Raw genomic sequence first — 26,334 nt, 5'->3', positions numbered from 1 at the left:
CATGGAATCCAAAATGGCACAGCAAACTTGATTCTCAGCCAGAGCTTGTGATCATTTACGTGAAGAAAGGAAGCGGTGGAGGATGCAACCTGCGCAAAAAGTTCTCGATGCAAACACAACCAAATTAGACGATTGACGAGGGAGAGATCAAAAAAAGCAGTGGTCCGCCTGCCCGGGCCCGCAGAAAATCCAGGCGTCGTGAGCGGTTCGCAAAGTCCGGAAGCCACAGAGGGAGACGTCACCTGCAGTCGCAGGTCACCTGCAGCCAATGTGGTAGCTCACATGGTAGCCCACGTGTCGTGTGCAAATAGAAAATCCCATGTATGAATTAGGATGCTTTAATGAGCAGAGCTTATATTGTCGTCAGTTTCACGTCGCACTAAGTTAACGTTATGAATACGTATTCATAGTCACAGCTTAAGTATGTCTGAAAAGGAGGTAGACTTAGAAAGTAAAAAAGAAAGTATGGAAAACGCATCACGTCGGTAACGTTTCCTGTTCCAAAAAACAAAACCTCAGACCCTTAAAACGTTACATTTTGTATTAATCCTTAGTGAGTCATCCACCATTGCAGACGGTGTATTGAATACGGACGCTCCGCATGAAATACAACGATCCAATGAGGCTAGAACCTCTTTCATTAATAAGCAGCAAGTGGAAAGAGGGGGAAAAGCTAAGTGCAAAGGTAAGATAATAAACCCAAAAGAGAGATAAGATGGATGGGCACGTCAGGGTCGCGTCTCCGAGCCAAATGCTTAAAAGTTAATGTTTTTACTGGGTCTGTTATCCCTCCGTGTACTGTACAGAGGAAAATTGAAATGGAGTGGTAAAAGTGGGAACTACAAGGCAATTGTTTGAAAAGGGGTAGTAAAGCAGGAGGTGCAGACTCTCCTGTTACTGCGAGAGCGAGAGAGAGCGAGAGAGAGAGAGCGAGAGAGAGAGAGAGAGGGAGAGGGAGAGGAGAGAGAGAGAGAGAGAGAGAGAGAGAGAGAGAGAGAGAGAGAGAGAGAGAGAGAGAGAGAGAGAGAGAGAGACAGACAGACACAGACACAGTCACAGTCACAGTCACAGTCACAGTCACAGACACTCAGTAGAGAAATAATTTCCTGATAATAAAATGGGGGAAATTAGCTTCTTATGTCGTTTCACCGCACAAAGTGAGCAAATGCAGATTTGTGTAATCAATTCAATTGTGTTTTCCGAACACGCTAAAACAAGCTTTAAAAGTGCTGCATAAACCGACCTAAACCTCCAAGAGGCTTAATGTGCAAAGCAATTCTCACCAAGTTTCCGGCTCGCACAGCGTACGGGCAGGCCGAAGTGCATCGCGAGCTCCGATTTGGCTGCGACGGTGGCACGGCCCTATCGATGGGCTTCTTAAGTGGTCGCACGCACCGAGTCCAAATGCGGGCGCTAACCCCAAGTGAAACGCTAAATTGTACAAAGGATTACCAATCAAATGGCATTCCAAATAAGGAGAGATGGCGCAGGTGTGCCGATGACATTCAAATAGGATTAGAATCGATATCGGTTAAAACACCAACGTTGTGTAATAAATAAACACTTTACTGTAGATTTGATGCCTGCTCATCAAAACGAGGCGTATAACGAAAAACAAAACAAAAACACCAGACTGGGTTCCCAAGAACAAGGACAATGCAAAACCCCCACATACAGCAGCATCGTGTGTTGCCACAGAGCGTGCCAGGTGCACCGAAGATCTGTGGTGTGCCCACGAGCGACGCTCCATCGGAATAACAAAACGGGCTTCGAACTAAGTATTAAACCAGATGCAAAATTGTGGCACACGCATGATCCCGCATTAAATTTGAGCACGGTACGAGGCGGGGAGGTGCAGGGTGGGTAGAAAGTAAAATGGGCCTAAATGGAGCTTTAGATAGAGCGCTCCAACAGGAGTATTGTAAACCTATGATCTCCAAAATGGATTCTGCCATGTGGATCAGTTGAAAAGTATTGGGGTTTAAATTAGGATCAAGTTCTACCAAATGTATGTGTAAATAAGAAAAGAAAATAAGAATAAATTACTGTTGGGGGATAATACTGTCCTACAAGTTGACTCCTGTCTGGATTGTAGGTAGCAAAGCAAGTCGTCCAAAGTGATAGAGAGAAATGATGAAAGGACAGTCGCAGGAAGACCATGACAAGAAGAAGAAGAAGAGGATTTAACTCCTAACTGGGACTGGTGGCTCAAAGTCAAAGTCAGTCCGTGAATTGAGGAAGCAAAGGGAGGATACAGACACGGAAAATAAAACATTCAGACCCAGAACCGAGCCATCCAAACAGATTGCTCAGTGAGAAAGACAACAACAACAACAACAGACGAAACGTGGAAATACAAAAACAAGCCTGAGAGGTGAAAGCCTGTCATTAATTAATTACCGTAGATTAGTAGGAAGCAATGCCCACCTCCCCCCACACTCTTCTTCACTCTCCACATGATTAATGGATTCCAAAAAATCCTACTTTCCACCCAACCCACAAAATACTTCTCACAAGCTGCACCCTTTATTTCTCTGATATTTCAACACTTCACCCCCACACCCTAAACCCCCCTTCTCTCCCTTCCCCTCGCCCCCCACAACCCCCGCTGTTTTCAGAGCTGAAACCCGCCCATCGGTGCCTGTGGTTGTGGTTGGAATAGAAATTGCTGCTGATTCTCATCAACTTGCGGCGCCAACTGTCCATCTTCATCCTCTGCACCAAAGTAGCGCTCAATGAGGTCATAGGCCTTCTGATAGATCTCCTGGTTCTCATGAGACTGGAGGAACTCTATCTTGTCCAGTCCTGCAAGAAACAAAACCCCACAAATTATCAAACTTTATATTACAAAGTACAAAAAACATGTCAAACACAAAGACAAAACTGTGAATCAGATTTCCTACTAATGTAGGATGAGCTGTGCAAGTAATGGATGGTGAGCAAAACGGAGAGGGGTTCAACATGTAAACTTTGGCTCATTCGTTCAAATTCTGAAGCAGATATCCAGTGATCACATTCGAAAACAACAATAAAAAGTCCAATCAATGGATCGAACAACAGATTAGAGTGGAGCTTGGCTTCTTTCACTCCACTTGGACACACGAGTAAAGGAGGATTTTGTTCAAACCATAAGACTCTTCAATGAGAGCGCAGTATGGATTGATGCCCGAGGCGCTCTGTCTGGCCTCCTGCTCGCCCAACTTCAATATGTTCTCCAGACCATTGAGGGCCACCTGCACAATCTTGGCGTCCATGACAGTTAGCAGGTCACAAAGGGGTTTCACGCAACCTTGCTCGACTAGAAACCTGGAGGAAGAGCCAGTGAATGAACATGAGGAATCCCAACAAAGGGAGTAAACGAATAACACTCATTCTATTTCATCTCCCTCCCCATAACACCCTTCATTTGAATAATTCAATTAATTTTCGGAAGCTGCAGGAAAAAAAATTAACACCGACCTCAGCTTGGTTTTTAATTGTGGAACGAGACAAAAACAAAGTCAGCTTACTACAACAAAGAAACCTTGGCATCAAAAAATGTCGGTCTTACACGAGACATCACAAACCAACTCGCGCAACACCACCATCTTTTACGTCCTCACCGTATCTGCTCTGAGCTACCCCCGGACGTGGCGTTTGTGATTGCCCATGCGGCCTCCTTGCGCGTCCGGAACTCAGCTTTCTGGAGGATTTCAATCAATACCGGAAATATGTTTGCGTCGATGACGGCCTGTGGGAGAAACACTCGCATTAGAAAAACTGAAAGCCACAATACAAAGTAGAGTAAAAGTAGTTGAACAGGTAATAAGAGTCCCAAGATTTGCACAACAGACCTTCCAGGAAGGGATCAATTATCAAGTGTTTGTGGACCCGTTATCTGACTCATGCAGGGTGCGAGAGATAGCTGGACCCGAAAACTTACTTGAATCTGAGCACGGCTGCCAGCGGTGATGTTGGAGATGGTCCAACATGCTTCCTTCTTAATAGACTCCTTGAGGCTGCTTAGCAGGTGCAGCAGACATGGTAAGGCCGAGCAGTTCAGGATGACCTGTGACAACACGTTCCTTCTGAGCTCAATAATTTGGCTCCACATACAATTACTCAAGTTTCTTTAACAAGTATCAATGAGGGAAACAGGCACAATAATAAAAAAGTGCAGGTAACTGGTGACACACCTGAGTTTGAATGTCATCTCCTGTAACGATGTTTCCCACGGCACGCAAGGCCGGGGAGACTACCTTGAGGTCAGTGTGCCTGCAAACCCAGCAGCACAAAGCATCACGAAACTCACTCGTAAAAGGCCTGGTTTGATGTTTACATCGTTACCAGAGCCAAGTTAACAGCAAACAAAACACCAGCCCAATCTTATTAGTTTCCTCATTTATAGAAAGTGCAAAGAAGGTTCCTCTGGCAAACAAAGACAAACCTATGTACTCACATGAGAAGCTCGACGAGCCGTCGGCACACTCCCGAGTCAATTACCGCCTGGATCTTTTCATTGGGGCCATCCGAAAGGTAGGAGAGCGCCCAGCACGCATCAGCAAGTACGTCTGTGTCCGAGCTGAAGAGTAGCCGTGATAGCACGTTGAGACACGGAGACACCTGAGGGGGAAAAAGGGCAGGATGAGGAATGGAAAAATGCCGAGATAGGAGATTCATCGGGATAACCTGCCAGATGAAGAAACTAGAATTTGACTCGAATGTGTTGATGGATATATGGTACATCAATCCACGTTAGCCTGGTGTTGGCTTAGCGGTTAGGGTGCCGGCTTGGGATCCTAGGATCCTGGGTTCGAATCCCGGTCGATCGCTGAATTAACGCCAGGGGGGTTGACTCAGCCTGTCATCCTTCCGAGGTCGGAAAATTGAGTACCAGCTTGCTGGGATGAATGATCACGGTGTGTACCCCAATTTAGAATAGGTACACCGTATCCCTGCGCATCGTAAGAGGCGACTAAGGGTTGGCGTCAGGAGGGGCATCCGGCCATAAAAAAAACATTGCCTCAAACAGGGAACCATGATTGTCATGGGGCCCGCAAGGCTAACCCCTGCTCCAGCAGGGAAATATGGCCTTAAAAACGATCATTCATTCATTCGCTCAGAGGGCCGAGGTGGTGGAATTGCCGTAATTCACCGACAGGACATCAAGACCAGCCTCATCTCCGTCTCATCTGCTCCATCATTTGAACACCTGGCTTTTAAACTCTCTGGTCACACACAGTCAGTCATGGCAGTCGTCTACCGCCCTCCCAAACCACACCCATCATTCCTGTCTGACTTCTCTTACATTCTGACCCAGCTCTGTTCCTTCTCCCCCTCAATGATTTCAATATCCACATTGACTCCACCGACTCTACAATAACCACTGACTTCACTGATTTACTCACCTGCTTTAACCTCACTCAACATGTCAACTTTCCCACCCATAACCGTGGTCACATTCTCGACCTTGTCTGCTCTACCGGACTAATTTTGCACCATCTCTCTAGCTCCGACCTCACCCTCTCTGACCACTTAGCCATCACGATGACCATCAACATCCCCACCCCAGCACCAAGGCATTATCGCATTATCAACTTCCGTAAGCTAAACTCTCTTTCACCTACCTCATTCTCATCCACCCTCTCTGAAAAAATATCCACTTCTCCCTTCGTTGACCTCCACACCCCTTCTGACCTCACTGACTACTACAACCACACTCTCTCCTTCTGCCTTGACCAGCTTGCGCCTATAAAAACAAAAACAGTTTCTTTCACCCATTCTGCTCCCTGGTTTACCCCTGAACTCCGCCTGATGAAAACTCGTGCTCGCCAACTTGAAAGACTCCGCAATAAAACAGGTCTCACAATTCACTTCCAAGCCTACAAGGACCACCTGCAGCACGACAAAGATGCCCTCTCCCGCGCCCGCTCCGCCTACTACTCTCAAATTATCCACTCTGGCTCCGGAAACCCAAAAGCACTCTTCTCGACAATAAACAAACTCCTCAGCCCCCTGGACACCACCACCCAGTCATTCACAGTAGACAACTGCATCTCCTTCCTTTCATTCTTCCAAAGCAAAATTGACAACATCTACAACAGCTTAACCACCACCGCACCTGCTCCCCCTCAAACCACCTGCCCCCCCTTATCCTGCCAACCCCTGTCTCGGTTCTCCCCAGTCTCCCCTACTGACCTCTCTGAACTCCTCATAGGAATGAAAACTGCCACCTGCACTCTGGACCCCATCCCCTCCAGCTTTGTCAAGGCCTCCCTTCCTGCTCTCTCTCCACTTATCACTGCAACAATAAACTCCTCCCTGTCTACAGGCATCGTCCCACCATCCCTCAAAATTGCTGCTGTTACCCCCATTCTGAAAAAACCTGGACTCAACCCTGACACCCTAAATAACTTCGGATCCATCTCCAACCTACCCTTTCTGTCAAAAGTTTTGGAACGCGCTGTAGCCACTCAACTCAAACATCACCTCTCTGCCAATAACCTGTATGAAACATTCCAATCCGGATTCCGCTCCAACCACAGTACTGAAACTGCTCTCCTCAAAATCACCAACGACCTTCTCCTCTCCTCTGACGCTGGCAACCTCAACATTCTCATCCTCCTCGACCTCAGCACCGCATTTGACACCATCAATCACACCATCCTCCTCACCCGACTTGAAACCACCTTTAACATTACCGGCACTGCCCTCTCTTGGATCAAATCATACCTCTCTGACAGATGCCAGTTCATCTCCATCAATAACTGCAAATCCCCCACTGCTCCCCTCCCCCAAGGTGTCCCCCAGGGTTCAGTTCTCGGCCCCCTCCTCTTCATCCTGTACCTGTCCCCCCTTGGTCACTTAATCCGCCGTCATGGTCTCCAATTCCACTGCTTCGCCGATGACATCCAGCTTTTCATCTCCACCAAGTCAATCTCCACCGCCACCCACTCTATCCTGACAAACTGAATCACTGAAATAAAATCCTGGCTTCAAATCAACTTCCTCAAACTTAACTATGATAAATCTGAAATAATCATCATTGGCCCAAAAACGCTCACCAAATCCACCCATAACTTCGCCCTCAACATTGACGGTTTCCCAGTATCCACCTCCCCTCACATCCGGAATCTTGGCATCATCTTTGATCAAACCCTCTCCTTCGACAAATACACTAAACAAATCACAAAGACAGCCTTCTTTCACCTGAAAAACATCGCCCGTCTCCGTCCATCCCTCTCCTCCACGGCTGCAGAAACCCTCATCCACGCCTTCATCACCTCCCGTCTGGACTACTGCAACAGCATCCTCTATGGTTCACCCTCAATAATCATCAATAAACTCCAATACATTCAGAACTCCGCTGCCCGTCTACTCACCCATTCCCGGACCCGTGACCACATCACCCCCGTCCTTTATAAGCTTCACTGGCTCCCCATCCCCCAGAGAATCCAGTACAAAATCCTCCTCTTGACCTACAAAGCCCTCCATAACCTGGCCCCATTCTACCTGACTGACCTCCTCTCCAGACACACTCCCACCCGCAACCTCCACTCTGCTGGCGCCAACCTCCTGTCCGCTCCCATCCAGACCAAATTCAGATCCTAGGGGGACAGGGCCTTCTCCATCGCTGCTCCCACTCTCTGGAACTCACTACCTCACACCATCAGAGACTCCTCCTCACTCACCACATTCAAAACATCACTCAAGACCCACCTGTTCAACACTGCCTTTAACATTTAACCCACAGCATTTAACATTTTCCCGGTGTGTACCCCGGTTTAGAATAGGTACACCGTATCCCTGCGCATCGTGAGAGGCGACTAAGGGTTGGCGTCAGGAAGGGCATCCGGCCATAAAAAAAAACATTGCCTCAAACAGGGAACCATGATTGTCATGGGGCCCGCAAGGCTAACCCCCGCTCTAGCGGGGAAAATGGCCTCAAAACGATCATTCATTCATTCACATATTCCACAGCATTTAACCCCTGACTATCTCTCCTCCTTCTCCTTCCTTTTGCTTTGATTATTTACCTATTTATTTTTGTCTTTTTGCACTTGTTTTTTGTACTCTGTCAAAGCGTCTTTGGGCTTCTTGAAAAGCGCTATATAAAATAAATGCATTATTATTATTATTATTATTCATTCAATCCACGTTAGATGTCAACCCACTGTTACGTTTGATCTCCGTTAAAGGTCAAATGAAGAATTAAATGTCCCGAGAGTGTGAGAAAGACAGAGAGACAAAGATACAGAGGGACGCAGAGTGTGAGAGTGAGAGAGAGAGACAGAGTGTGTGAGAGAGAGAGGACACACACCGAGAGAGACAGAAAGAGACAGAGACAGAGAGAACATCAGATGCTTCAAACTCGAATTATGGTCTGAAATATGATTTTCAAAGGACACAGGACATTTAACCTTTGACCCTTTCAATCGAAAATTGATCAGTTCATTTTGTATTCCAGTCCATAAATGCGTCAAATATGGTTGAAATATTTTGAGTGGCTCAAACTATTGCAGTAACTCAGATTTTCAATGAAAGGGCACTTGACCTTCGCCCTTTGACCCACTGCACCAAAGTTTAATTAGTTCATCTTCATTACAGTCCAACGTTATGCCAAGTTTGGTAAAAGTCCCTTCAGTGGTTCACAAGTTATCGCAGTTACAAAAGTTATCGCGGACGCAAGGACGGGCAACCCAAAAACATGGCTTCGGCATCTGAGGCGTAAAAACCGAAGATAAGGATCACATCGCGAGCGAGGAACTCAATGTAATGACAGACATTCCAGTTGAGAAAAGGTCAAAGGAAGGGGAGCTCGAGGCAGACGTGCACACCTTGGAAAAGTCCGGCGGTGGATTTTTCCCCCGACAAAGGTTAGACAGTGCCCAAACAGCATTCCGTGTCATTGTGAGGCGAGTGGAGTTGGTGAGGAGCCTGGTGAGCAGGAATAAAGGTGAGTACACTTTCAAAACGATTAAATTATCTAATAAATATTGATAAGAGAATGTTTAATTGCCATGGGAACAAGGTGTGGCTGTTCCAAACGTTCTCTTTTGCTTTCGAGGTAATAATGCTCAAAACGTCAACTGCACTTCATGTTCTACAGCACTAAAACAGCCAATCACATCGCTACCAACCTTCACGAGCAAGACGAGTTCTTCATATTACACAATACAAACTTCCTTAAAGGTCAGAGTTGCTGAAACCATCATTGTACCCCAAAGGTCGTCAAGGGATGGCCACAACCCCCCGAGTAAATTGTGGGACGAGTCTTGCATACTCACTGGAGGAGAGGCGCCAGGATCTTGCAGTCCAACACATAATCACGACACTCAGCACTGTCCCCTGCTATGTTCCCCAGTGCCCAGACTGCCTGCACGGAACATAACGGAAACAATACGGCATCAACTGGTGACCGACAAACTGAACCATCAACAGCGCCGTGAACCCTTCGCCCCACCAATTCAGCATGAGCGTTAACCCACCCCCTCACGTTGCCATGAATGCAAATGCGAGCCTCACGTACTGGCCAATTGCAATGGATGCCTTATTTTAAAATAGAGCAAATTTGAAAATGTACACACATATATATATATATATATATATATATATATATATATATATATATTATGACCTTCATCAAACAATACATGCAGAATTTAGTCCCCAATACGTGCGGATGGGGTACAAGGAACAATTTAGTAATGGCGGCCTTTTTCTGGATACGCAAGTATTGTTATATCATAGAACTAACAAAATAATAAATAAATAACACCAATGGTCGGAGTATTTGAACCGCACTCCTCCTCTCCCACCTTCAATCCCCTCCCTTTGCTCCTCCTCCCAAACCCACCTCACACAACTCCCCCAACCCCTCCTCAAATACTGCCGTTTCAAATATTAACCCTGTCGTCAGCTTCAAACCGTCGGTTAGAGCTGACACCGTGGCATCTTTAAGGGCCACCGACTAATGCTGGCAGCCAAAACGCCCGGCTTAACGTCCATCTGAGGGACGATACACAGGTTGACGCCTCGCCCAGGATGTGAAACGCCGGGATGACAGATACCCTCTCAACTGTCCCCGCCCTCTTATTAGCAATGCCTTAACCTCTCTCCCCTCCCCCCCAAAAAATATTTTCCCCTCTTTCTCCTCCCACACAACCCCTTAACACTCATTTATTTCACAGGTAGGACGAAGACTCCAAAGGTAGAATTATTAGACTGCATTCGCTCCTCCGACCTAAGTGGTAGAGAAAAGCTGAGAAGCAATATGTAAATTTGTAATTTATTGCACAAAGAACATTCAGACAATGTACAGACAACCAGCAGGAGTGAATGATTCGAGCGCACAGATGGCCGGCTTACCTGCTCTTGTACATCCTCAAAGGGCGAGGAGAGCAGCTCAATAAAGATGGGCACAGCGCCAGCCGTGATCACCACTCTTGTTTGTGCAGATGTCCCAGACGCGATGTTCGTTAGCGCCCATGAGGCCTCAAACTGCATCACATGAACGACCTCGTTACAATCCAGGAAATGTGTGTCAACTGAAATGTCGGCACAGGTGCTATCCCGAGCCAATATAATGTTATGAATTTGGTAGAGCAACATCTAGAGCTAGGTAGATCTGAATAGGTAGGTATTCGGCTGTCGTGACAGGGACTCTACATGTAATAAGTTCTTGATGTTTAGGCGTTTGTCGGGGGAAGATGTATGATTGTGGACCTACCTGGAGGTTCGAGTGTTAAATAGTGAGGGATTAAAGGTAACGCCCCTGTGAGTTTCACCTAGTAGTCAAACCTTTGTCCATTATGGCACTGCAAACCACATAAACATTAGTTAGGTCCTTAGCGCAACATTAAATAATTCCTTTCCCTGACAATGACTTCGGAACAAACGGACAGGAAACCAGGCCAAAAACACCGCCACAATTGGCCGCCACCGTTTACACCTCCAAGGCCTACAAACCTCGCCTGGCACGTGTTATAACACAAGGACCGCGGGGTCGGGGACGGGAGATGTCAGGAGAGCGATGCCGCAGAGGGCGTGACCGGCGAGTTGGGAGGCTATTATTGGCTGAGGAGTGCGCCAATGTGACGTCATCGGCCAGAGATATTAGCGACGGTCGGACGCCATTACAGGCAGTTCGTGGGGGACCAGTTCGTGGGAGGAGTTCGTGGAACCAGTTCGTTGAACAGCAGTTCGCAGTTCGTTGGCAGTTGGCACACAGAGCACACAGCAGTTCGCAACAGTTCGGAGCAGTTCGTCGGAGTTGGCAGTTGGCACCGAACAGTTGGCACTTGGCTGCCAGCACTCCCAAAAGAGAGTCGAGTCAAGTGGAGTTCGCTTGCTTTGTGCAGCTTACGTTGAACCTTTGGTGCACGGACCTTGTGGAGATCGACCTCGTGTGGAGCCGCTGGCCTGCGTTGGGCGCGTGGTGCTTGGAGCGAGGCCTTGTGGAACTTGGAGCGAGGGACCTCGTGGTGTGCGATCGGGGCTTGTGGAACTTGGAGCGAGGCCTCGTGGGTACATCGGGGCCGAAAGGAGCCGGGTGTTGGACGGCGGTCACCAAGACGACAAGGACGAGATAAGGCCGTACCCGCGAATACACTGTGCATAAACCAAAAAGACGTGTTATTTTCGTATTCACCTCCCTCGTATCGTGTTTGATATCTGTTGTGTCTGGGATCCCAATTTAGGCTTATTCGATTTATTAGTATTACCGGCGCGGGCTTTTTCACTGTCTTTACTTATAAATAATAAATCCTTATATTATTTTCTGTATATATCTGAACGCAGTTTTCCTGGGTGTTTGATTTTAGTAGATAAGGCGGCGGGCGGAGCTTTGCTGTGTCCGCCATTCCGCGCGTTTAACTTTGTGTTGAGCTTGAATCCGCCATTGAGTTTTCGCCTCGGGAGTTAAAGTCTCGCAAATCGGCCATCCGTAACTGTGGTGTTAATCATGGTTGCGTAACAATAACTACAATGGAGCAAATGCGGATGTAACCGGAACTCCAAAATTGCCATGACGTGGAAATAGCACCATCTTTGGTTGTAGCCGGTATTACAAAACATCTTCCTTTATCTTGTGATATGGATTATGATATGTTGTGATCAATAAAATTTCTTTCAAAAATGACAAAAATTATGAAGTGCATTTCCAAGAAGGTGCCGCGGCACATTGCCCACTGAAGGCAAGCGGAAAAGGGTACTGCCACCTGGAGGGTGGGAATGCCCACGAGTAATATAAATAACAATCGTTTTATGAATGATGTTAAATATCCAACTGCATGCGATGCAAGACAAATGACAATGGAGTTTATTCCTAATATGTGAAACAACCTGCAACCCATACCTAAAGAAAATGGATTTTTGGAGCGCCGGCCACATTTTCCAACCAATAATCATGTAACTTTGTTAAAAAAAAAAAAAAAAAAAAATCTCTATATACAGTCACGTGAAAAAGTAATAGTCAGGTTCACTATGTTTTTTCGTTCAAATTCATGGTAGATTAGCAAACCTATACATTTTTGGAAACGTTATTACATGGAAAATCTGAAAATCAATGTTTACATTTGCCAATTCCGACCAATTCGACCAATTCCATTCGACCAATTCGACCATTCGACCAATCGCTTCGATCGACCATTCGACCATTCGACCAACTCGATCGATTCGATTCATCGAATTCGATTCGATCGACCATTCGACCAATTCGATTTGACCGACCTTTGCTTGTGTGGAACGGACTGTGAAAACGATGCGGACTATATTGTCGAATGTCGGATACGACACACGGGACGGCGATGACGAACTCTAAATGGCATATTCTGTAATCGTGTATGTTTGATGCCATTGACTGCCTGTGTATATTTTGTCATTGACTGCCTGTGTAGATGTGAAGTTATACTGACTGCATGTGTATGTATGATTTTGCTGACTGCCTGTGTATGTTTGGTGATATGAATTATTGTGACACATTTTGATGTTATTAACTGCCTGTACAAAATGATAACATGTATTTGATTAGGCAACTTATCACGAATATAAAGACAGTATTTTGCAATTCAAAACCTTTGATTCGTGTCTTACCATTCCCCATAGCACTAATTTGATACTTTCATTGGATTCCTTGTCCCTGAAAATATAGGTTTAGTATATTTTTAAAAGTTTTTAGGGTAATTAGAGGCAGAAATAGAACAAAATATGTATTTTACAGTGGCCATTTTGAAAATCCAAAAATGGCCGCCATACAGGTATCTCTCCAAATGTAAACATTGATTTTTAGTTTCCTTATGCTATAACCTTTCCAAAAATGTATAGGTTTGCTAATCTACCATGATTTTGAACGAAATATAATTTATTGACAGAGTGAACCTGACTATCAGTACACCCCTACATTTATCACTACTTCAAAGACCTAAAATTAGAACCAGGTGCACCAGCTCAGGTGCAAATGATTAGAACATCGTTAGAGAGGATCTTGGAGGAACCCGTCTTATTTAAACCTCAGACATTTAGTTTGGTTTGCTCTTTGTTGTTGAAGTGTGTGGCGTCACCATGCCTAGATCAAAAGAGCTCTCTGAGGTCTTCAGAAAGAAGGTTATAGATGCCTACGAGTCTGGGAAGGGATTTAAAAAGATCTCCAAACAATTTGAAATCAATCATTCGACTGTCCGGAAGATCATCTACAAGTGGAGAAGATTCCAAACAACTGCCAACTTGTTCAGGCCAGGCCGCCCCAGCAAGTTCAGCCCGAGAGCAGACCGCAAGATGCTGAAAGACGTCTCTAAGAAACCCAGAATATCATCACGGGCCCTACAGGTAGCTCTTGCCACTGTTGATGTCAAAGCGCACGAGTCTACCATGAGAAAGAGGCTGCAAAAATTGATCGACATGGCAGGTGTGCCAGGAGGAAACCTTTGCTGTCCAGAAAGAACATCAGGGCAAGACTAAAGTTTGCCAATGAACACCTCGGCAAAGACCAGCACTTCTGGAACAATGTGCTCTGGACAGATGAGTCAAAGGTAGAGCTATTTGGCCACAGCAGCAGAAGACATGTTTGACGAAAACCAAAGACAGCATTTGACCACAAGAACCTGATAGCAACTGCAAAGCATGGTGGTGGAAATATTATGGTTTGGGGCAGCTTTGCTGCATCAGGGCCTGGGCAGCTCACCATCATAGAATCCACTATGAATTCTTGATTGTACCAGAGGGTGCTTGAGGATAATGTGAGGCCATCTGTCGGAAAGTTGAAGCTCAACCGAAGGTGGACCTTGCAACATGACAATGACCCTAAACATATGAGTAAATCCACCAAGGAATGGCTGAAAAGAAAAAAATGGAGGGTTCTGGAATGGCCAAGTCAAAGCCCGGATCTAAATCCCATCTAGATGTTGTGGGGGGATTTGAAACGAGCTGTGCATGCAAGAAACCCCTCAAACATCGCACAGCTGAAAGAATTCTGCATGGAGGAGTGGGCAAAAATTTCTCCCAGTCGATGTCAGAGACTGGTAGACAGTTATAAGAAACACCTACTTGAGGTTTTCTGCCAAAGGGGGCAATACCACCTATTAGAGCCAGGGGTGTACTTACTTTTTCCACATGCAAAATTTGCATTTATGCTAATTTAAATTATACAATGGACTACAAAATGTAAATGTTTCATGATATTTGTTATATTATATCACCTTTATCTATCAATATTGTTGAAATTAACATCAAATAGCTGTATGTTGAAATATGTTGAAAAAGTCAAAACTTTACATGGGGTGTACTTACTTTTTCATGTGACTATGTATGTATGTATGTATGTATGTATGTATGTATGTATGTATGTATGTATGTATGTATGTATGTATGTATGTATGTATATGTATATGCATGTATGTATGTATATATATATATATATATATATATATATATATATATATATATATATATATATATATATATATATATATATATATACACAGACGGCATTTAATATGGAATTTTTTTTGTGGGGGTGAACTTACTTTTCAAGATGACTTAGAACCAAAAGTTCATTGGAATTATGTTGAAATTATTCTAGATTTTGTTAATGTGACCTTTAAAAGAAACAAAAACCACATTTAACATTTCAAAGCAAATAAATTGATCCTTGAAAGTGATGTAAACTGATATCGAACTCAATTCACGGACAGTACTGTGTTAAACTTCTGTACGTTTTCCAGAAGTATCTCCTTATTTTACACATTAGCCAAAAAAAATTTCACCAAAAACAAAAGCTAAATTATGACTGGGATTACGGACAGTAAAATTACAGTTCAGTACTTCGTGTAACCCCCACGAGCATTCAGGAGAGCACGTACACGTCGAGGCATGCTGTTCACGAGATTTGCCAAGGTTTGGACCGGAATCGCTTGCCATGCAGTGACAATAGCCTGCTGCAATTCACGCACAGAGGTAGGCTGCTGGTCCAAGTTGTCGATTTGACGCGTTAATTCTGCCCACAAGTTCTCTATCGGATTCATATCCGGGGACATGGCAGGCCACTCCATATGCTCTACACCACGGTCAGCAAGAAAGTGTTGGATCATGCGAGCACAATGAGGCCGTGCATTGTCATCTTGGAAGACAAAGTTTCCTCGAAAGGCTGCACGAGCAAATGGAAGCAATGTTTCTTCCAGAATGACCCTGTACTTGAACTGGTTCAGGTTTCCATTCAGAACAACCAGGTCAGTTTTGCCCCCTGCATGAAAAGCAGCCCAAACGGTCACCCCACCACCTCCAGCTTGGACTCTTGGCACAATACAATCTTCGTTGTAGTCTTCATGCACTTGTCTGCACACTCGGACGTGGCCATCTTGACGATCGACCAGAAATCTAGACTGGTCACTGAAGGTCACGTGATTCCAGTGTCCTGGCTGCCATTGACGGTGCTCTCTGGCCCACTGCAATCGGCGCTGGCTGTGTTTTCTGGTCAGGCGTGGCTTTCTCAGGGGACGCCTGGCACGATAGCCTGCTTGAACCAGTTGTTGGTTGACTAGCCTTCTGGATACAGGCACATTTGTCAGTTGCTGCCACTCAGCCCTAAGCCGATGAGCTGACTTGGTACGGCCATTGCAGACTAACCGGTGCAGCTGGTGATCATCTCGAGCTCCTTGTGGTTCTGTGTGGACGTCCTGGCCTCGGTATTGGAGTAGGGACACCCCTCTGAGCATTTCGTTTCAGGATCTTTGACACCTGACCTTGAGTGATGCCATACTGCCGAGCAATATCACGCTGTTTCATGCCAGAATTTCGTAAAGCCACCACTCCATGACAAACAGCATTGTCCAGTTGACGGACCATCTCCAGAGGAAGTGGCAATAACTTTTGTAGACGTGCAGCAGTTGTTTTCCACCAATACAGAACGCAACAACCCTTATATACCCGATTGTGAAGCCAATCGTCAAATGTACCTGTCCTTACATTTTGTCACGCCACCTGTGATATAATCCTGTTATTGACTTCTTGCTGCAAAAGACAATCAGTGACATGGTTCTTTCAACAAAGACATCACCGAAGGGTAAAATAAACTCACCAGATTGATATACTGAGTTCAGAAAGTAAACCCAAGTCAAGAAAAAAAATATATTCCATATTAAATGCCAAGTCTGTATATGAATGAATGAATGAATGAATGATCGTTTTAAGGCCATTTTCTCCGCCAGAGCAGGGGTTAGCCTTGCGGGCCCCATGACAATCATGGTTCCCTGTTTTGAGGCAATGTTTTTATGGCCGGATGCCCTTCCTGGCGCCAACCCTTAATCGCCTCTTACGATGTGCAGGGATACGGTGTACCTATTCTAAACCGGGGTACACACCGGGACACACACACTCACACACACACATATATATATATATATATATATATATATATATATATATATATATATATATATATTCTCCATGGGTAGGTGCAACTATGTTGAAGGCGTTTTGTCAATTGCTCAGGTGTTTGTCGAGAAAACGAATTTGAAAGCAAATAAAGGTGAAAAAGTGAGGGCAGAAGAAAAAAAAAAAAGGTGAGGGTCTCGGCCGATGTTCCACAACATGGTCAACGACGATTGCGGACGCCTATTATTAGTAATACTAATTACCAAGAATAATATAGTACGTGCCTCGGTTCAGACGACACACACACACACACACACACACACACACACACACACACACACACACACACACACACACACACACACACACACACACAATTTAAAAATAAAAATTTGCCTTTTCCCTCAACGTGAACATAAATGTGGACTGTGGAGCCTTATCCCAAAACATCAGCCTGATTTGAGCACACGCCGCTGCAGAATACATCCTTTGCTTGGCAAACTCAGCAGAGGGAAACATGGAAAGGAATGTAATCGTTCTGGAGTGGGAAAGGGAAAGGTATCCGAGTGCATTTGTAAATCCAGATGGAATTGTTCCAAACAGAGAAAACTCTCTGGGTCCCCAGCTCACCACAACTCAAAAACCACCAGATCATGCTTCTCAACATTCCCAGGAGGTATGGACGAGTGGAGAGGGGTAAGAGGTAAGGCGGGCAGGGGAGGAGGTCGAAGGTCAGTAAAAGTTCTTCTATAAGCCTTAGACTGCAGAAAGAAACATGTCCATTAGGCGTTCAAATTGTCCATCTCCAGGGAACCTGGTAAATCAAGTCTGAAATGAGGGCCCAGGGCGCAGTGCAGCACATTTTGAGTGACCAAATGTGGAAACTGTGTGAGCAAGTGTGTGAGCAAGTGTGTGCTGGAGGTAGAAAACAACATGGTTACTCTAACTTGTTTACTCAGTCAGTACCCCAACACCCTTCACCACCCACGGTGCTTTGAACCTGCGATAGGAACAAGGAAAAATCCTTTAAATAGGAACAAGGATACCAACCCAGACAAATCCTTTAAAACAATCCATAACAGTCATACACACATTACAAACCCTTACTTGCTACTTTGTTTAACCTTGTTCCTTATGAGATTTCAAACAGTTCACCACATGGATGGCTAGTGAAAGGAAATGGGGGAGGATGGGGTGAAAAACAGCATTCGTTGGAGTCGGGACTTCTCTGTAAATTTGACTCCAAAGTTTACACAAGCACAAGTTTACAAAAGTATGTATGTGCTTCATTAGCAACTGTGTCGTAAAAACATACTAGGCATGGTGAGCCCACTCATAAACTCGGAATGCAATCCAAACGGTTAAAGATGTACGAGATGCACGCAAAACGCGCGCACACGCACACACACACGAAAACACACACAAAAAAACACACAGAAACACACAGAAACACACACACACACACACACACACACGCACACACACACACGCACGCACACACACACACACACACACACACACACACACTTAATTAATTGTACAGTATCGGTTGTTCCTAAACTTAAATATAAATAATTTAAAGGATTGTTGTAAATGATGTTAATTTCACAACATTCCATGTTCAACTTTATTTACATTGTAAACCTCAAAACATAGTTCCCTTACCTAAAGTTAGAATCTTAACCTGTAAGCAACTGACTAGTTTCCCAACTACACGGATCATCAGCTGGGCACAGTTCTTCCTCGAGGTTTCGATCCTTTCAGCCCAGGACCTCTCCAAACAGCGGATCCACAACCTCAGTCATGGATACACATCAGTAGATCCACAACCACCGTCATGGATCCACATCAAGGGATGAAGCATCAGTAGATCCACAACCTCAGTCATGGATCCACATAAGTAGATGGTACATCAATAAATCCACAACCTCACTCACGGATCCACACCAGTAGATGGTACATCAGTAGATCCACAACCTCGGTCACGGATCCATATCAATAGATAGTACATCAGTAGATGTGTGTAGTTTTGGAAGAGAGTGGAAATACATATTTTGGGGTACAAACTCCCTTCCCATAGCCTTCAAATGTTTTTAATGTCGTAAAAATACTTTGGTTACATTACAGGTGACGAAGGTTGTGGTCAACTTTCATTGATGCGTGTGTAGTTTCTAAAAAGAAAGCAAATACCTATTTTGTGTGGGCACCAACCCAGCAGACTCCCTCAGGGCCCGATTATTTTAATGTCATGAACAAACTTTCGTACAACACGTGTGATGAAGGTTGTGGTCAAGTTTCATCAAAATTGTGTGTGTAGTTTCGGAGGAGAGAAGAAATACATATTTTGGGGGACAGCCCCCCTCCCGTAGACCTTGATTTTTTTGTTTAATGTCGTGATCAAACTTTGGTACATATCGGGTGGTCACATTTCATCAAAATAGTGTGTGTAGTTAATGAAAAGAAAGCAAATACAGTACCTATTTTTGAGGGCAATATTAAAAAAGAGCTAAAAAACAAATATAAAATTGGAAACAAGAAAAAGAGCAATCAGAGATTGCAAACCCTCACCAGGATGTATTTTCAGTGGTTTTTAAGGCTTTTGTGTTAAAACAAATATGGCGGCCGAACCACGTGACCAATGACGTCATCATTTTTTTTTTTTCCGATACGAATTTATTCCAAGATTATGCTCAAGAAATTTCATCTTGATCGGATGAAGTTTTGTACTTGTCGAAATATGACATCATAATGGAGGCACCTATGACATCATCATTAACATATTTTATTAGACTCGGTGGACTGGCGGCCATTTTGGATTTGACCTCTCGGTCCTCAGAGGTCAAATCTGACTTCCCTCCACATCTGAAAATAAACCTTATGGTATGCACTATGTTAAAAATTTCATGCTTTTCTCATAAAATGCACAATTTTTGTGTTTATCTGCTGCACTAAATTCTTTACAATGAGCCATGTCTCAATTTTTTCTATTCAGCACTTTCGGAGATATAGAGGTGCAAAGTTTTTTGGTTTTTCCAAGATGGCGGCCGAACCACGTGACCTATGACGTCACAATTATTAAAAAATTATACAGGTGAAGATGCACCTATGGTGAAAATTTGCTGTCAATCGGACCAACAGTTGCAGAGAAAATCATATTTATTTGGTGTGGACAAACAAACAGACAGACTCAAATGCAATACCCTCTCCTCTGGCGAGGGTAATAAAGACCGAGAGGTAATGGCTGCTGAAAGCAAACTGAAAATAGAAATGATCGCAAGAAAGATAAATAAAAAAACGATGACAAAGTCAACACAGGGAGAAAACAAAACCACATGTTTGAGAATAACCTGAAAAGATTCGACTGCGAACAAGGGAAACAAAAGCAAAAAATGTCAAATCCCCCCCCCCTATGGGCGGGGCTTCAATTGGGAAGCCCAAATGAAAAGGCAAAATATCAGAAATTGAAGGCTTTTTATATTTTAAACGATTCATATAAACATTCGTTGAATCATATCACAAGCAAATCATCAAAATCTAAACAGTACATGGCCCCCCGAGAAAGATAAACTTGTGAAAATTTCTGGAAAGGAATATATGAGGACCCAAAATAACACAACAAAGAGGCAGATTGGATCAAAAACTTGGAAGAAAAAAAAAACATCGAAAGAAAATACCTCCAGTAATATTTAATGAAGAAATTTTTTAATAAACAACTAGCAACTAGAACGGCACTCGGTAGAGCGTATACCTCCGCCAAGCTGAACAGTTTATGTTTTGTGTCCCACTGATAGGCCGGATCTGGAATCAGACCTGAACCAAAATCGAATCGGCTTGTTCTTGTCAACTAACCAACTTGTCCACCAAGTTGAGCCATAACTTGTCTACAACTTTTTAAAATATCATGTTATATATACTAGCAACGGTACCCGCCCTATGGGCGGGGCTTCAATTGGGAAGCCCAAATGAAAAGGCAAAATATCAGAAATTGAAGGCTTTTTATATTTTAAACGATTCATATAAACATCCGTTGAATCATATCAAACGCAAATCATCAAAATCTAAACAGTACATGGCACCCATTTTGAAAAAAGATCGAATTCTGCAAAACGGAAGCGGCCGCTACACATCTTTCTCAGTCACATGTTTATGTGTGAAGAGTGCGCGCCGAATCTGTAGCACAGAAGTGGCCACTACACCTGTTTCTCAGTCGCTTTGCACATGCTGCCATGTTACTTCGGAGCCGCACGTTTAAAAAGGAAGAGTTCGTCAGGAGTCGATCTACTCTCTCTTGGTACGTAGAATAAACAGTATTTGTAGAATTTCAACAAAAGCCACATCACTGTTCATATCGGTAAATATTATTCCATCGTGTTTGGAAAAACTGGAAAATTGGAAAACTTGGAAAAACTATATAGCCTATCTTACTCCCAGGGGTCCCAGGAATACCCACCCAAAATATCGTTGCGATCGGTTGAGCCGTTTTTGCGGTACCTTCGAACGGACGGACTGACATTTGGTGAATTATAGTAAGATATATCGCTTTTTGCCCAATCTCTCAATGGTGAAGAATCACTTAAAAAAATAAATAATTCTCATATCCGAATCCATATTCAGATCTTCACCAAAATTGAAGAGATTCATCATTGTCACACACCCAACCTCTCCACCGAGTTTCGTCCAAATCTGCCCACAACGTTTTGAGATATCCTGATATATATTGTTTTAGGTCCTATCACCCAATGGTGAAGAGTCACTTAAAATATTCCACGAGTCGGATGCGAATCTGGATCTTCACCAAAATCTAATCATTTCGTCCTTGTCACATACACTACCTCACTGCCATATTTCGTCCGAATCCATCCACAACTTTTTGAGATATCTTGTTCACAAATAGTCAGGGGTGAACACATAACCTCCATCCACCTTTGGTGGCGGAGGTAAAAATGCCAGGCTTTGAAAGCCAAGGCCCAGATGGAATTCCAAACTTCCAGTTAAAGCAACTCTATGCTCTCCACAATCGCCACGCTCAAGCATTCAACAAACTTATCCAAGAGGAAGAGACCTTGGATGAGTATCTCACAGTAGTTCACACCTTCGTCATCCCAACATCTGAAGACACCCAACTACCTCACAAGTATAGACCAATAACCTCTCTGCCAACAATGTATAAACTACTGACGGGAAACATCACAGAAATGATTTACCATCACCTAACAGAAGCGATGTAAAAGAGGTTGCTATGGAACGATACACCACCTCCTACTAAACAAGGCCATACTCGAAAATTTTAATACAGAACAACAAAATAATCCACAGCATGGATAGACGAGACGACAAAAAAGCTTTTGATACGTGTCCCACATTCATGGATGATATTGTACAAAAACAACCCCAAAATAATCAGTGATAGAGAAACCAATGGAACTTTGGAATACCACTGATATTACAGCATTTCGAAGGAAAGATCAAAATACCAGGAGTAAAGATACAATGCGGGATCTTCCAGGGAAACAGCCTTTCACCGCTGCTATTTTGCCTGGTCCTGGACCCATTGAGCAACCTCATTAATGAGCGAGGCTATGGATACACCCCAATATCAAATAAGAGAACATACAGAGACAAAAAGGTGACATCTACTTTACTTGGTTGATTAACAACATTGTACAAAATGACGAAAAATTGGCAGAACAACTCAAATTAGTAAAACAGTACTGACGACATTCAAATAGGATTTGGCCTGGATAAGTGTTCCAAGCGCACATTCAATCAAGGTAAACCAACAAAAATGGACGACATAAAATTTGACACAAATAAAACGAGAACGGCACTCAGTAGAGAGCATACCTCCGCCTGGTTGGCGACATCACTCAATGCTGAAAAATTATACGAGCTGGATCCGGATCCAGATCTTCACCAAAATTGAATCGATTCTTCCTTGTCACACACACAACCCGTCCAACAAGTTTCGGCCAAATCCGTCCACAACTTTTTGATATATCCTGCTATGTATCCTTTTTGGCCCCATCTCCCAATGGTGAAGAATCACTTTAAAAAGTATACTAGCCGGATCTGAATCCAGATCTTCACCAAAATCTAATAATTTCGTCCTTGTCACATACTCTACCTCTCTGCCAAATTCCGTCTGAATCCGTCCACTAATTTTGGAGATATCTTGTTCACAAACAAACGGACAGATAGGGGTGAAAACATAACCTCCATCCACCTTTGATGGCGGAGGTAACAATACAGGAGCTAGACAACGAAGCATCATGCAAGTACCTCGGAGTAGAAGAGGACCACCAACTATGTCAAAAACAAAAGTGCAAAACAATTACTAAAGAATACCTGTGTAGAATGAGGCCGATCCTGAATACACACCTTTCCCCAAGAAACAAAATCAAAGCCATAAACCAACTCACAATACCAGTATTCCAGTGGAGTTGTGGAATAATAAACTGGCCACAATCAGAAATCAATAAACTGGATATCAAAACAAGGAAACTTCTCACCATCCACAAATGGTTTACAAAAATCAATGCATCCCGAGAATGTACCTGCAGAGCGAGGAGGTTGCAGCCTGATCTAGCTCAATCAAGTGTACATAACGACAACTGTAGGATTGGCTGAATATGTAAAAAGTGTAACAGATGACCAAATCAAATTTGTAAGCAAACACATAGCAAAAAACACCGAGCATAACAAAAAAAAAACACACCGAGCAAAAAAGACATCCAAAGACAGGTACGAATGGAGGATGTCAAACAAGAAACTGAAACAGAGTACAGCCCCAACAATTGCAAAAAAGTAGAACATAAATAAATAAAACGAATTATCAACAGAGATACTCTGACAATATTGTCAAAATGATAGAAGAGCAGGAAGGTATATATATATAAAAAAAAAGTTGGACAGAATGGGAGTGGACAAAGAAGGTTCACTGGAATGTCTAAGAAGAGGTCAGCTCAACTCGGATGGATAACGAATCATTATAAAAGCCCAACACCAAGGACACGACACCAATCGGCCAAGTGTAGGTTCTGCAAGGTAGAAACAGAAAGCATGAATCACCTCCTATCAGGATGTAAAAAACTCATGTCAGAGCAGCTGTGCATCCAAAGGCACAAAAAGGTATGTCGAGTAATCCACCTGCACATCTGCAAAAGTCTCAATATCCCAGTTCCAGAAAACTCATGGAAACATGAACCAAACACAAGCACTGAAAACAAGGAAGTAATTCTCACGTATGACCTAATGATCCCATCAAGTGTGAGCATAGAAAATAAAGCATTGCAACCGGATATAGCACTGAGATACAAAAAAGAAAAGAAGGCATTGTTAATTGAGGTGTCAGTACCCAGTGACTTGGCCTAAACAACGAGGAAATGAAGAAAATGAGCAAATTTCAGGACCTCAAAAATGAAGTGAAAAGATCCTGGAAGCTGAAGAGTGCCAAAATTATACCAGTGATTATTGGAGTAATGGGAATGACAAAGAAAGAACCTTCGAGACCTTAAAAAACACCGCTTGGAATATTACTTCAGACAAACTACAGTGGGGAGCTGTCCCCGTGCCATGGTGACGATCCTCAAGAGCCATCAAAACAAAACTTTGAGAACAAGAAAACTTCACAAACCAGTTATTTTGTATAAGAAAGCACATACAGAAACATAAATTATTATTTAAAATAATTACACAAGAAAAAAGAAATTGTGAACCGAGGTGAACATTCTGTAAACCGTGGTAATGTGGCATGCTGTATTGTATGTAGGTTAATTTGCTGATGCAAGTATGTTTTCGGAAACATTCTGTGTAAGGGGAGGGGTGAATAATTTATGAGATTCAACCTGTGCCAAACAAAATTTAATTTAATCTTGAGCGATCCTTTTCAATATCCAAAGCAACGACGAGTCAGGGAAGGCCGTCTCGATTTGGGTTTGCACCTGCTAAAAGGCGAGGAGTTGAGGCAGAACAGAGGAGAGTGCTCCTGCCGATAGACATGATGAACGGGATTTTCATGTTAATTTGACATGTTCATGTGCCTCTACGGAAACTACTACCTCTTCCATTTTACAGCTACTGACATGGATAATTATCCATTTGTTGCAATGAAGGTTATTCAGAAAAAACGAATGAAAAAATTGAATTTTGTTTCCTGGCATCCAAAATCGAAAATGGTTTCCCTGCAGGGCAATCCCAAAAATAATTAGTGTCAAGCACTGGTTAAAAATTAAAAACTTGAGTAGCACACAGTACGAGAGTGGCAAGTCACATGCCCGTCCACTCGATAGAGCGAAGCATGCTGTTGTTAGCGAACTACGTGTGGATGAGCAGAAGCAGAGTACGGATACCTGCAGCATGTTGCTGTCTGTCCTCTTGAGGAACTCGACGAAGCGTGGAACCACTCCCTGCGAAGCTATAACCTCATCTATTGGAGGGTTTGGCTCTGTAAAGAAATGGTTTCACTCATTGTAAACAAGGTGGCATATTCCTACACCAGAACCAGTGTCAAAATCAAACTTGTACAGTCGTGGCCAAAAATATTGACACCCTTGCACTTTTTTCAAATAATGCACCATTTCTTCCAGAAACTTGTTGAAATTAAAAAATATTTTGGTATCCACAAATGTATTTCCTTGGATTGCAGTGGAACAGAACAAAAAAAAGCTGAAAACAACACGAAATATTAGCTTATTCCACACAGAAATCCTAAAATGGCCCGGACAATATAATTGCCACCTTCTAGAAGTTATTAGAAATAATTGGATTTCAAGCAGGTGATTCTCCTTTACTTCGGAAATGAACTCGCCCGTGGTGAGTTGCAGGTGCGTGCAATATAAAAATCACTCATTGAACCAGTTTGAACGGAGAAAAGGAGTAATTCTGCTGGTTTGTGTCACTGTGTGTACCACAATGAGCATGGAGAAAAGAGAAAAAAACCAGAGAATTGTCTGAGGAAGTCAGACACAAGATTGTAGCCAAGCATGGACAATCTCAAGGCGACAAGTCCATCTCCAGAGCCCTTGATGTTCCTGTGTCTACCATACGCAATGTTATCAGGAAGTTTAAGGCCCACGGCATTGTAGTCAACCTCCCTGGACGTGGCCGCAAGAGAAAACTTGATCGAAGATTGCAATGAAGGAATGTTTGAATGGTGGAGCAAGCAGCTCAATCAACTGCCAAACAGATTCAAACTGACCTTCAGACACAAGGTACGACAGTTTTAACTCGCACCATCCGTCGCCAACTCAATGGAGGGGCCCCACTGCTGAGAAAGCCCGACTGGAGTTTTCCAAAACACACCTGAACAAGCCAAAATTCTTCTGGGAGAATGTCCTTTGGACAGATGAGACCAAATTAGAGCTTTTTGGTAAAGCACATCATCTCTATGTTTACAGAAAACAAAATGAAGCCTTCAAAGAAAAGAACACCTTCTCTACAGTCAAACATGGAGGAGGTTCGGTGATGTTTTGAGGTTGCTGTGCTGCCTCT

The 26,334-nt window shown here is 43.6% G+C and overlaps 2 protein-coding genes across 3 annotated transcripts in view; both read right to left on the bottom strand.

The window, feature by feature from the left end:
* LOC137427197 (amine sulfotransferase-like) overlaps nt 1-26,334 on the bottom strand; it is a 490,514-nt gene that overhangs the window by 211,316 nt on the left and 252,864 nt on the right. The gene's annotated exons all lie outside the window — the stretch shown is intronic.
* Nucleotides 2,512-26,334, bottom strand: part of LOC137427199 (importin subunit alpha-7) — a 57,029-nt gene continuing 33,206 nt past the window's right edge. The window contains exons 5-14 of one of the 2 annotated variants that reach the window (XM_068116459.2): nt 25,194-25,288; nt 10,348-10,479; nt 9,267-9,355; nt 8,817-8,916; nt 4,439-4,602; nt 4,176-4,254; nt 3,923-4,048; nt 3,603-3,730; nt 3,128-3,306; nt 2,512-2,805 (exon numbers count right to left, since the gene is read on the bottom strand). In XM_068116459.2, coding sequence (XP_067972560.1) covers nt 2,615-2,805; nt 3,128-3,306; nt 3,603-3,730; nt 3,923-4,048; nt 4,176-4,254; nt 4,439-4,602; nt 8,817-8,916; nt 9,267-9,355; nt 10,348-10,479; nt 25,194-25,288 — 1,283 coding nt within the window. In that variant the 3' untranslated portion in view covers nt 2,512-2,614. The remainder of the gene's footprint in view (nt 2,806-3,127; nt 3,307-3,602; nt 3,731-3,922; nt 4,049-4,175; nt 4,255-4,438; nt 4,603-8,816; nt 8,917-9,266; nt 9,356-10,347; nt 10,480-25,193; nt 25,289-26,334) is intronic. The other variant, XM_068116457.2, reaches the window with a different exon arrangement.

Source organism: Myxine glutinosa, chromosome 5 (genome assembly GCF_964187855.1).
Source record: "Myxine glutinosa chromosome 5, kmMyxGlut1.1, whole genome shotgun sequence".
Lineage (NCBI taxonomy): Eukaryota > Metazoa > Chordata > Myxini > Myxiniformes > Myxinidae > Myxine > Myxine glutinosa.
The sequence above is the reverse complement of the archived record's forward strand: the minus strand, read 5'-3'. Positions and strand labels throughout refer to the sequence as shown.